At 52.9% G+C, this 12,029-nt stretch overlaps 1 protein-coding gene across 2 annotated transcripts in view; it reads right to left on the bottom strand.

Moving 5' to 3' along the window:
• Positions 1–12,029, bottom strand: part of Faim2 (Fas apoptotic inhibitory molecule 2) — a 28,987-nt gene that overhangs the window by 5,772 nt on the left and 11,186 nt on the right. For both annotated transcript variants that reach the window (XM_041642568.1, XM_041642567.1), the window contains exons 6-11: positions 10,527–10,577; positions 10,221–10,260; positions 9,460–9,497; positions 8,889–8,976; positions 8,618–8,713; positions 7,086–7,139 (exon numbers count right to left, since the gene is read on the bottom strand). In XM_041642568.1, the coding sequence (XP_041498502.1) occupies positions 7,086–7,139; positions 8,618–8,713; positions 8,889–8,976; positions 9,460–9,497; positions 10,221–10,260; positions 10,527–10,577 (367 nt within the window). The remainder of the gene's footprint in view (positions 1–7,085; positions 7,140–8,617; positions 8,714–8,888; positions 8,977–9,459; positions 9,498–10,220; positions 10,261–10,526; positions 10,578–12,029) is intronic.

The raw sequence follows: 12,029 nt of genomic DNA, 5'->3' as shown, positions 1-12,029 counted from the left end.
AACAGAAAAAGGGGAAATGATGGAGGTGGGTCTTGTATCTTATCTGTTGCTTTCATTGGTTAACTAATAAAGAAAACTGCTTGGCCTGATAGGACAGAAAATTAGGTAGGCGGAATAGACAGAACAAAATTCTGGGAAAAAGAAGCCGAGTCAGGCAGTTGCCATGATTCTCCCACTCCAGACAGACACAGGTTAAGATCTTTCCTGGTAAGCCAGCTCGTGGTGCTACACAGAATATTAAAAATGGGTTAGATCAATATGTAAGAATTAGCCAATAAGAGGCTAGAACTAATGGGCCAGGCAGTAATTAAAAGAATACAGTTTCCATGTAATTATTTGGGGTAAAGCTAGCCAGGTGGCCGGTCGCAGCCTGGCCCACTGCTCCTTCTACAATCTTTGCAAATGACCTTCACAATAGACTTGTGAATGTATGGGAAATTAGTTCCATTGTATAGATGAAGCAAGTGAGGCCCAGAAAGATCCAAGGGACAAGCTTACCAAAGGTCACACTAGGGTAAAGATAAATAAGGCCTGTGATTTGGTGGGGATGTCCTGGCCAGCAGAAGGACTTCTCCTCTCTGCATGCCCGTTGTCCCTGCCCATTATGTCTCTGCTTAGTTCTGCGGTGGACAGCCGCATGCTGGACCATGAATTGGAATTTCTTTCTCCGTGCCCTGCCCTGCATAGCTGGTGCTTGCCTGCTTCTGCACAGTCTCCTAGTCATCCTGATCCCTCCCCTTGGGGACAGGGTTTCCTTTCTCCTCTGCCTGGCAGGCTGCTTCCTGACCATTCAGATGTCACGAGATGTTGGTGGGAGGATTAGTTTTAGGAGGGGAGACTGTGGTATCAGTGACCAGGAAGTAGACCTTAGGACGGCCAGTTCACCACACCCTCCCCCTACCTCAGACCCAGCCACCAGCTTCACATGGCTCGGGGGGGGGGGGGGGGGAATAGCATCTCCTGTGGCAGAGGAAGGGTGACAGAATGGAAAGTCCTCACATATTCTTGAGGCTCATATGACCCCTCGGAACAAGAGAATGAGTTTGACAACCGTGGCCCGTGGGGCTGGTTTTCACTGTGCATTGTTGCCTTGGTGTGAGAAAGACTTGGCCTACACTATGGCCCTCACTAGGCGACCAAGTGAGAGGCGGAGCAGGGATAGGGGACTAGAAGATTCCCTTAAACTTCCAAGGTGCTCGGGGTTCCTTAAACTGTGTCAGAGAACTCAGAATCTCTGTGGGGCTGGATGGAATTAGAACTTCCTCCAGGGGCAACAGGCTAAGAGGGCCACTCTAGGTCTGTAGCCCCCCAGTTCTGTTTCCCTGACTTGTAATGGGCAAGGCTGAATCAGGAGGACTGTGATACTTAGGCTGTGTGTGCATGCGTGTGTATGTGTGCGTGAGTGTGTGTGCGCACACGTGTCATGTGTGTAAATGAACGTGTACCTGTGTGAGTGTGAACACGTGAGAGAGTATGAGTGTGTGTGAGTGTATGTGTGAGTGTGTGTGCATGTGTGTGTGTGAATATGCATGTGTATGTGGTGTGTGTGGATGTGTGAGAGTCTGTGTGTGTGCGTATATGTATGTGTACATACACAATTGCTCTCTCTGGGCCTCAGGAGGGACTAAGAACAGATGGCTTAGCATGATAGTCAGGGGTCAGCACCCAGACCTGGGGGCCTAGCACCCCATACAGAAAACTTCCCTCCACTCTGTCAGGCCTCACAGCCTCCAGGCTTGACACAGCACTGACCTGGAGACACCACACCAGTGCCAACTGGTCTCCCAACCTCTGGCCCATCCACCTGACTATGCTGATTTTTTCCAAAGCGTGTGGCCTGCCATTTTTCATGTCTCTTCTCAGTGGCTCCCAAGGTCCTTGAGCAGGCTGCACTGGGTCAGAAGGCAAAGTTCTCTTCCTAGTGCTCCCAAGTTCTTATGGCCCTCGTCTAATTTCTTCCCTGGATTTCTGGGACTTGGCTTCCTGTTTTGGGTGGCTGGGACGGCTAAGCCACCCCAAAGACGGTCAGGTAATGTTAAAGCAGCTTTTTCTGGTGTGGGACCCTGGAGGAGCAGCTGTTGTGTGGGGCAGACTAGCCAGGCCTTTGGCCCCGCCCTACACAGTTTCTGCCCAGCCCCACAGCCCTGACCCATCACCCCAGCCTGGCCCATGATTTACCTCTCCAGAGGGTACTAGTAGAGAAAGAATGGCAGAGCCACTCAGAGCCAACACCTTCCCACTGACTCACCCACTTCTATGGGCATTTCAGCCCCGGCATCGAGGTTTCCTGACAATGCACCAAGGCTGGACGTGGGAGGGACCTAGAAAGGCCTTCTCGAGGCTGGACCAGAGCCCCGTGAGGCCGTGGCTTCCAAGCTGGGTGGCCCTAGTCTGAAAGATGGATTTCTCAGAGTGGGAGCTGAGGATTGTGGGAGACTCATTGGATGGTCTCAGTCTCCGTAAGGCCCAGGCTGGTGGGAATAGGGAGGGAAGGCCCTGCCAAGGGTTCAGGGCCTCATCTGACTCTTTTCTTTATCCCTTTCTCATATATCCTTCATGAGGCAGTCATCAGGTCAGGGGGTGCTGTGTGCCCCTTGTCTTGCCTGACTGACTGCAGAGCAGAGAAAGCGACCATTGTGTGCTCCAGCTAGAGGGGCACAGATCCCACAACAGTTGATGCTGGAAGAAGTCGGCATGGGCCAGCCCTGGACACCAGGCAGAGGCCAGCCCTGGACGCCAGGCAGGGGCCAGCCCTGGACGCCAGGCAGGGGCCAGCACTGGATGCCAGGCAGGGGCTTAATGAGAAGGCACGAGATCTCCTTCAGGGGCAGCTGCTGATTTTGGAATGCATCGTGGCATCCAAGGGCCTGTCTTCCCTTCCCTTCTCTAGGCAGAAGGGCACACCTACACCCTCTCTCAGCTACTCTTTATGTAACCTTCAAGATGATCACAGCCAAGGATTTGGATGAGTTGGTTGAATGAGACATTGTGGGGGTCACTGGGCACCAAAGTTCCTCCTCCTCCCTGTGACTCAGGGAGACACCCGGGCCAGCTGTGCAACTGGGCCATCCCAGCATCTCAAACATGCCCTGCCCCCACCTCGCTCCCCAGACACCCATTTGCCCCACAAACATCTGTGGGTGTCTGCTGTGTAATATGCCATCTCAGGTGCTGGGGCTACATCAATGAACAAACCAGAGTGGTGGGTGAACCCCACTCTCAAGGAGTTTAAATTTCCCCTGAGTCAGAAAATATCAGAAAAATTAGAAAAACAAATCAGAAAAATCCAGAATGTGTCCAAGGAAGACATAGACGGGCTAGCGAGAGTTAGGCGTCCAGGGGGAGGGGGCAGAGCGTGAGTATGGGGGCGCGCTGTGCTGTGAAGGGGACAAAATTTGGGAGGAGTGGAAACTGGGGGTCTCAGGGGACAGAGGAGCAGATCAGGTGTGGAGCCCCGGGTGTGGAAGGAGCCTGCTATGTCTAGGCATCAAGGGACCCAATGGATGCAGCAAAGTGGGGAAGGAGGTCAAAGGTGGGGGGACCTGTGGGAAGCATCTGGCTGCTGGATGCCAAGGGTGGGGTGGGGGGGTTCCCACTCCTGCCTGCTAGCTGGGTCAGAGATGTGGGCACATCCGGGGATGCTGCAGGGGCATTGCAACAAGCCTGGTGGGAGGCAATTGTGTCTCCGCTGGGAAAGAAGGGCTCTGGGGCTTGGCAGAGGACTTGAGCTCTAGGTAAGGGATTCATCCATGAGACCTGGAGCTGAGTCTGATGTGTAAGGAAAGGAGTAGAGCTGCCAAGGAGTTTTTCCTGAGTGGGGACAATGAGAGAGGCTGAGGGAAGAACCTAGAGGCAGGGACACCCAGGAAAAAGAAGACGCTTGCACATGCTATAGGACGAAGGGTCTGTTAGATTGCGAAGGGCATGCTGTGGCAGCAACTGAGCATTCCAGTCACTCAGACACTAGGGCTGACAGGTGCAAATTTACAGTAGTCAGCATAAAGCACAATATTCAAAGCATGGAGGTTGTCTGGGCTTCTGAGGGAAGGAGGCAGAAAGAGAAGACTCAGAGACCCAGCGCAGGACGGAGTGGGGCCTGCTAAACAAAAACCAGAAGCAGGAGGCGTGGAGGCTGCTTCTGGGGGACTGAACAATGAGTCAGATTCTGCTGAGCTGGGCCCCCTCAAGGGCTGAGGCTGCTGTTGCTGCTGGCTTTGGCCCCCTGGAGGTTGCTGAGGAACTGGATGGCAGCGTTCTCCAGAGTGCTCAGTTGGCTAGAGATGAGCTCAGTGGTAGACTTCACACTTAGCACGCACAAAGCCCTGGCTTCAGTCCAAGAGAGAGTGGGAGCAGAAGGATAGAGGAAGGGAGGGGGTGGGTAGGGAGAGTGACGGGCAGCCGGGAGGCGTGTTGTAGGAGGAGCATAGATTCTTAAAGAGCTTTTGCTATAAGTGAGGAACAGAGAATGATCAAGGGCTGTATGGTGATAGGGGTCAAGAGTATTCTGGGGCTTTTATTTTTCTTTAGATGGGAGAAATTACAGCGTGTTTCCATGCTGACACAACAGTCTAGTAGAGAAATCAGCACATGAATGATACGAAGATGAAGATGATAATGAGGGGAGGGAAAAGGACATCTCTCCCCAGGTGACCACAGAGGCACTGGACACCAGTTTCAGGATATAAGCCCTGGGCCTGGACCTGTCTTTTCCTGGCCACGAGACTCTGCCAGTCCCACAACTTAACCCTCAGGGCCTCCAACGAGCAAGGCAGCTCTTAGAAGACCAGCCTTGTTTCCTCCCCTGGATTGTGGTACAGACACAATGAGGCAATAGGTGTGAAAGTGTTCTACAGGACACCATGGGTGGGACAGGTGGCTGGGATCATTTTTATCATTCTAACAACACAAGAGATTATTAAGCAGATTAAAGGCTTAGTACCTTCCACCCAGCCCTATCTGTACGCACAGCCTTCTCGTACATCTTCCACAATGCTGCCACCTGATCCTCAGGAAGCAACATGCATGCCCTGGCCTTCTACAGATGCCCGCTCTTCTCCAGCTGCATCAGCTTCCTCGCCCTGGTTTGATTCCTCGCCTGACCCTAGCCATGGCTGCTCTCCGAGGCCTCCTGATGCTACTGCCTGGGTTTGTGGCCCCGATTTTGCCTTCTTGCCGTCCTCCCATTCCTTTTCCAGAGCTGACCTGGAAGGAGGAATGCTCCTCCAGATGCTGGAGTGGGCATCACTGGTTACCCTGGGTAACCATCATCTGGTTAAAGACATCCCACTTTATTTAGGAGTTAGGGTTTCCAAGAAGTGGGATTTCCAGTGGAAACACTGGGAATGGCACTAACCAGGCGCAGCACCCCTGAGTCTTGATCTCAGAGCTGCTCTTTACTGTAGAGGTTAACCCAGAACATCTGTGTAGAAGTTACTTGGCTTCACTTTGCAGTGCTTTCAACCTCAAAGTCTCTAAAGAATGAAAGATAACTTTAAAGTTCTGATCCTCCTGCTTTGGTCTTCCAAATGCTAGGATTACAAATGTGTATCACCATGATGGGTGGATGAAAGAGGAATTTTTTTTTTTGAGACAGGGATTCACTATGTAACAGCCCTAGCTGGTCTAGAACTAGCTCTGTAGACCAAGGTGGCTTTGAACTCACAGAGATCCACCTGCCTCTGCCTCCTGAGTGCTGGGATTAAAAGTGAGCACCAACACCCCCTGGCAGAAGAAGCAATTTAAGGTTGTCTATCTCCCTGGGATGTATTGGAATTCTTGTCATCCATGAGTCTTGAATTGTTGACTAAACTGGGAACTCTGGTTACTTAGCAGGGCTGAGAGGGAGGAAATCTGGCTTCCCATGAAGATGTTATGGATGCCAGCTGTCTCTTGGGTGATCCTGGGGCACGTGCTCAGGTGCTCGGGGCCTACCTGACCAAAGGGTATGTTGGGCTGGCTGTCTTGAGTGGATAGGTTTTGGTCATGTTATCTGGGCACCTGCTTCTAGGCACTTCCCACCTGGCCGCTGCTTTTCATGGGCCTCTCAAGCCAGATGTCGGAGTTCTCAGCCCTGTCCTACCATTTTCTAGGATGCCGGGATGGCCTTGGGACGTTACCTGACACCACCGAGCTTCCTCTTTGTTGTGATCGCAGAAGAGTGAAACCTGTCTGCTAGGTGTGGTGTGAGAATTAAGAACAAAAGAGAGGCGGCTGGCCGAAAGTGAGTGCTCACTTTGAGCTGAGCCCTGGGTGTGCCCATAATACCAGTGCTCAGCAGGCTGAGAGATGGGAGGACTGCAAGTTCAAGGCCAATTTATTTTGTCTGTTTGTTTTTTGGTTTTTCAAAACAGGATTTCTGTGTGTAATGGCCTTGATCTGTCCTGGAACTCATTTTGTAGACCAGGCTAGCCTAGACCTCACAGAGATCTCCCTACCTCTGTCTCCCCAGTGCTGGGATTAAAGGCATGCATCACTACCACTTAGTGAGGTCAATTTGTTTTAAAAAGGCAAATAGGTATATAAATGCACAAATAAATAAATTAGCTATTACTGTGAAGTGACTTTGGTGAGAACAGCAAAGAACAATTTCCCTCTAATGAAGTCTTTCGCTAGGTATGTGAATCTTCCCAGACTGCCCTAGGACTATACTAACTTAGTCTATATAGTAGGCTATCCCCGACACACAGTAGGCTATCCCCCACATACAGTGGGCTATTCCCGACACACAGTAGGCTATCCCCGACACACAGTAGGCTATTCCCCACATATAGTAGGCTATTCCCGACACATAGTAGACTATCCCCGACACATAGTAGGCTATCCCCAACACACAGTAGGCTATCCCCCACATACAGTAGGCTATTCCCGACACACAGTAGGCTATCCCCAAGCTCTGCTCCTCCTCTTAGTCCTGCTCTGGTCAGCAGCTTCGACCCTGCTGCTCTCACTCTACTCAGAAAGCAGGTCTTGGACAACAAACCCACCCTCAGATTCTGAAGAAAGGTTCCGAGAGAGACTGTGAGGAAAACACAGAGTGGAAGATTTATAGAGCTGAGAAGGTGCTCCAGAAGCTGGGCCAAACTCACCAATGTAAACACGCCTGCTCCTAACACGGCATAGACGGCATGGAGCCAGGGGACCTGTGGGCACAGGAAGGACGGGTTTAGCGTGTGGAAAGGGCAACTGGCAGAAGGGCCAGAGGTTGGGGGGAAGGCTCAGTCCCGAGGATGGGACAATGGGGTAACTCCCCCCAAGGATCCAGAGGGGCTTGTGATTCTCTGGGTGTTCACAGTGTAAAACAGAGACCCCTGAGTAATCACAGGGAGACCTGCAGGGAGTCCCCACAGACCTGACATTTTTTCCCTTCACAACAATGCCCCAGGCTCAGGCTGGCCAAAAGTGACTCATCCTATCTGACTGTGGTCCTCTCAGCCTGGGTCCCCCTACTGTTCCCATGCATCCTTGCTCTATCTGGAGTATGCCTGTTCCTCTCATGCAGAGTTCTCTGTCTCTGCCCTGGGAGCAAGGGCTCAGGTGGAAAGTCAGCTGAACTCGGCGGGGGGCGGGGACAGGTGTGGAGCCACCTGGAGTCTCTGCCAGATGGGCATGAAGGGCCTGGCGGTCTGGAATAGTACCCTCCCAAGCTTGTGCTCCCCTTGACTGTGCAGGCCAACTCCACAGCTATGAGGTGCCGTGTTAGCCCTGCCCTCTGTGGAGCCCATCCAGAAAACTTTCCGGAAGATCTCTGAAAACAAAGGCCTCCCATCAGCTCGGTGTGGGTCAATAAAGGGTTCTTTGAAGTTCTGGGCCCCCTTCCTGTAGCCCCATCCCCATCCTAGATACATAGAGGCCTCCAGGCCAGCTCCGGTCCCTCCCTTCGTCAACAGGATCCTGAGAAGAGCCAAAGAAATGCCAAAATCAATCTTGACATCCTAGACTGGGTGCCAACAACCCGGAGGCTAGGGCTGGATGAGGAAAACCATCTCAGCTTAGCACACAAGAGGCGACGGGAGGTCGGGTACCAAATGTGGCTGGAGAAGCTGCCACTGAGACCCCCCCAATAGACCCAATGCTTTCTTTCCTGTGTTCTCGGGACTCAAACCACCTGCCATGTCCCCAGTCTGTCCCCCAACATCGATGGCTTCACTTCCTGCACAGAACACACAGGCCAGAGGCCAGCAAAGGGGGGTGGTCTGTGAGCTGGGGGTGGAGAGTCTGTCCCTACTTCACTGCCCTCCACCTGGTCAGCCAGTTTCTGCCTCTTTGGGCTTGCTGGTCCCCCAGGAGATCTCCTGAGCCTGGTGACCTCTGGAGCCCCAGTGTATCTTTTTCAACTATGGTCCTTCTCCTCCTCCCCTCTACCTGCAGGGGAGGATAGGGAAAGTGAAGCCGGATGCAGCCCGTGGAGCTGGGCAGGTGCCCAGGCCTGCCAAGAAAAGCCTCCTTGTTTGCTTGTGTATGCTGCCAACACACCTCGGGCAGGTGCCAGGAGGGCTGGGCAGGGTGGCAGGCTGTGGGGCTTTGGCCCTGGGTCTTCCCTGAAGGGCTAGAAGAGCATGGCACCCTGGGCATCGGGCCATCCCCACCCTCTCCTTGGGCCCGTAGGCTGGAGACTTACGTATTGGAAGGGCAGGAGGATGGCTAGGAGGAGTCCACTGAAGAAAAGGGTCATGAGCAGCACAAACAACACACCCTGGCAGGAGGTGAAGTCAAACTGCAAGACACAGGGGGGCGTCAGCACTGACCCGCCAATTCTGCACTCACCCCCACAACCCAGTACATCCCTCTTCCAGGAGGCATTCCCAGACCCCGTCCAACCCTCTGCTTCTCCTCAGCCCCACGTGGATCCCTGACCCCCCCCCCCCCCGCCCACAAGCCCCAGGGCTGACCTTGGTCTGGAAGCTGAAGATGGTGACTGAGAGGCAGACGAGGGCCGTGATTCCCAGACACAGCAGCACAGAAGTAGTGTTGTAGTAACTGAGAGCAGGCACGGGGTCAGTGGGATTCCCGACTCCCCACCCCTCCTCGGGACCGCCCTTTTCTGCCAGAAGCTGACCTCATGACCTGTGGTCCCAGCCTGCCCCATTCCCAGGACCTCCCACTCTCAACTTTCCCAGGCTTCTCTGTTCATGGGCACCCATCAATGGGCTGAAGGGTCTAGAATATGTCAGTGTCTGAGGGCAGTTTACAGGTAATGACAGTACCAGGATCTTGGGGTTTTAAGGTCACAGTGTGGGTATCACCATCTTACCCTCCGCCATCCCCCCAACTCTACCCACTTGCTCGGGTCTTAGAGTCACTGGCTGTGTAGTGCCTAAGGCACTCTAGGCCAAAGTGGCCTGTCTGCTCGAGTTCCTACCCCATCCAATAGTTCCCTAGAAAGATGGTATTGGAGGTGTTCCTTCAGGTATGGCTGGACTCTAACTGCATGCCTGCCTAGGATGCCCTTGCCCCTTTTACCTGGACAACATCCCAGTGAGATAGGCCATGGACAGGGTCTGAAAGAGAGCAGGGTGAAGGAGTGCTCCTGCAGGGTGAAGGAGTGCTCCTGCGTGGTGAAGGAGTGCTCCTATAGGGTGAAGGAGTGCTCCTACATGGTGAAGGAGTGCTCCTACAGGGTGAAGGAGTGCTCCTGCGTGGTGAAGGAGTGCTCCTACAGGGTGAAGGAGTGCTCCTGCATGGTGAAGGAGTGCTCCTACAGGGTGAAGGAGTGCTCCTGCGTGGTGAAGGAGTGCTCCTACAGGGTGAAGGAGTGCTCCTGCGTGGTGAAGGAGTGCTCCTGCGTGGTGAAGGAGTGCTCCTGCAGGGTGAAGGAGTGCTCCTGCGTGGTAAAGGAGTGCTCCTGCAGGGTGAAGGAGTGCTCCTGCATGTGGACATGGGGTCTGGGCACTCTCAGGCTCCTAGCCAGCTCGAAGGCACTCCAGCTAGCTGTCCCTTTATCTCTTAGGCAGCCTTGTTCTCCCCATGAGAATCCCAACTCTTCATTATCCTAATTCTGGTTGGAAGTCCCACCCAATCTTCCCAGAACAAGAGGCTGGGCACATAAGAGGGAGGGCTTCATCCCATTTGGAAAGGAAGGATGGAGTGTTCTGGTAGGATAGGGGTTTGGCACCTCTGTTCCACCAAGAACCTCATATTGATATCCCCGATCAAGATTCTCTGGCCTTAACCTTCCTCTGTCCCCACTCAGCATCTGTCCCCAGCTCACCCCAGTCACTTACAAAGATGGCCAGCAGAATCAGGTTCCAAGGGAAATGTCTCCTGCAAGACAAACCATGGGCCTCAGAGGACATTCGAGCCTGCGGGGCTCTGGGCACACAGTGGAACCTCTCCCTTCATTTAAACCCTCGTAGGACCCCATTGTTACATCCACTTCAGAGACATGAAGTCAAGGGCAGAGGGCCCATATGACTGCAGTTCATAGAGGAATGAGGCCCTCTCAGGGGCCGCACAGGCCCATGGTGGAAGGCAGAGCTCAGAGCAGATTTTTAAGGCCCTAAATAACAGTCCCTCAGTCATAATCATACCTGGGTCCAGAGCAGCAAGCCAGAGTAAGGTAGGTTGCAAAGAACACGGCACTATGAGAGAGAGAGAGAGAGAGAGAGAGAGAGAGAGAGAGAGAGAGAGAGAGGTGAACAAATCTGTCAGGTCTCTCCTGGGGCCTCTGCCTAGTCCCAGATGACCCTACTCTGCCACCCCTCCCCAAACTGCACCAGGCAGGAGGGCAAGAGCAGAGGGGAGGGCATGGACTCCTCGGACTGGGCAATGGGCAGGATGGTAGCCCAGTTCCCAAAGGAGACATGGGACGAGCAGCCCACTTCCAGCACATTTAATCTTGGGAGCCAAGTGGCCTCAGAGACCTTTGCTGCTGTTTATGTGTTTTCCGAGGCAGAGTCTCACTATGTAGTCCAGGCTAGCCTTGAACTCTTAGCGATCCTCCTATTTTATCCTTTAGCATTCTGACACTGCGGACTTGCATCACCCCACCTGGTTAAGAAACCTTGGAAAGTTCATCCCCAGTCAGGCAGTGGTGGTGCACACCTTTAATCCCAGCACTTGGGAGGCAGAGGCAGGTGGATCTCTATGAGTTCGTGGCCAGCCTGATCTACAAGAGCTAGTTCCAGGACAGGCTCCAAAGCTACAGAGAAACTCTCTGTTTTGTCTTGAAAAACAAAACAAACAACAAAAAAGAAAGTTCATCCTCTAGGGCCTGAATAGATCACTCAGTCACACACAGGGACGGGGGCGGTGGGGTGTAACTCAGTGGGAAGAGTGAGTGGCCAGCAAGCGTAAGAACCTGTCTTAAGTCCTTAGAACCCAGGAGAAAATGCTGGGCATAGTGGCATGCTTTTGGAATCCCAGCACTTGGAGGGGCAAAGAGAGGAGGCTTTTTGGGGTACAGCTTGATAGCCAGCCAGTCTAGCCTCACTGGGAAGCTCCAAGCCAATGAGACACTCTGTTTCAAAGGAGTTGGACGGCTTTCCTGAGGACGACACCCAAAACTGGCTTCCTGCCTTCATAGGCACATGGACACATGCACACCATACCAATCCATGGACACACATGTGCGCACCCATACGCATTACAAAAAAAAAGTTCATGCCAGGCATAGTTGCGTGGTGATGCAATCCCAGCTCTCAGGAGGTACAGGCGAGAGGATCAGGGACTCAGCCTCATCCTGATCTAATTATGGAGTCTGAGGCCATCCCACTCCATATGAGGTCCTACCTCCAAAATAGTAGGTAAATATAAACCAAACTAAATGGATATAGGATATATTTTGTGGGCCGGGCAGATTTTTATTTGTTATGTATTTATAGTTTCTGAGACAAGATCACACTGTGTCCCTCTGGAGCCTGGAACCTACACAGAGGCCAGGGGACCAGGGTTTGATGTTTGTTTGTCTTGACAGTGTTTAGTAACTATTAACATGATCCTTCCTTCTTTATGAACCATGTTCTCCTTTACAGAGGAGGCCGGCGACTTGTCCAAGGTCACAAAGCTGTCCGGTTGGTGCAGGACTGAGACCT

This window comes from Microtus oregoni, unplaced genomic scaffold, assembly GCF_018167655.1.
Source record: "Microtus oregoni isolate MIOR12 unplaced genomic scaffold, Mior012 000077F_ref0000221, whole genome shotgun sequence".
Taxonomy (NCBI): domain Eukaryota; kingdom Metazoa; phylum Chordata; class Mammalia; order Rodentia; family Cricetidae; genus Microtus; species Microtus oregoni.
The sequence above is the reverse complement of the archived record's forward strand: the minus strand, read 5'-3'. Positions and strand labels throughout refer to the sequence as shown.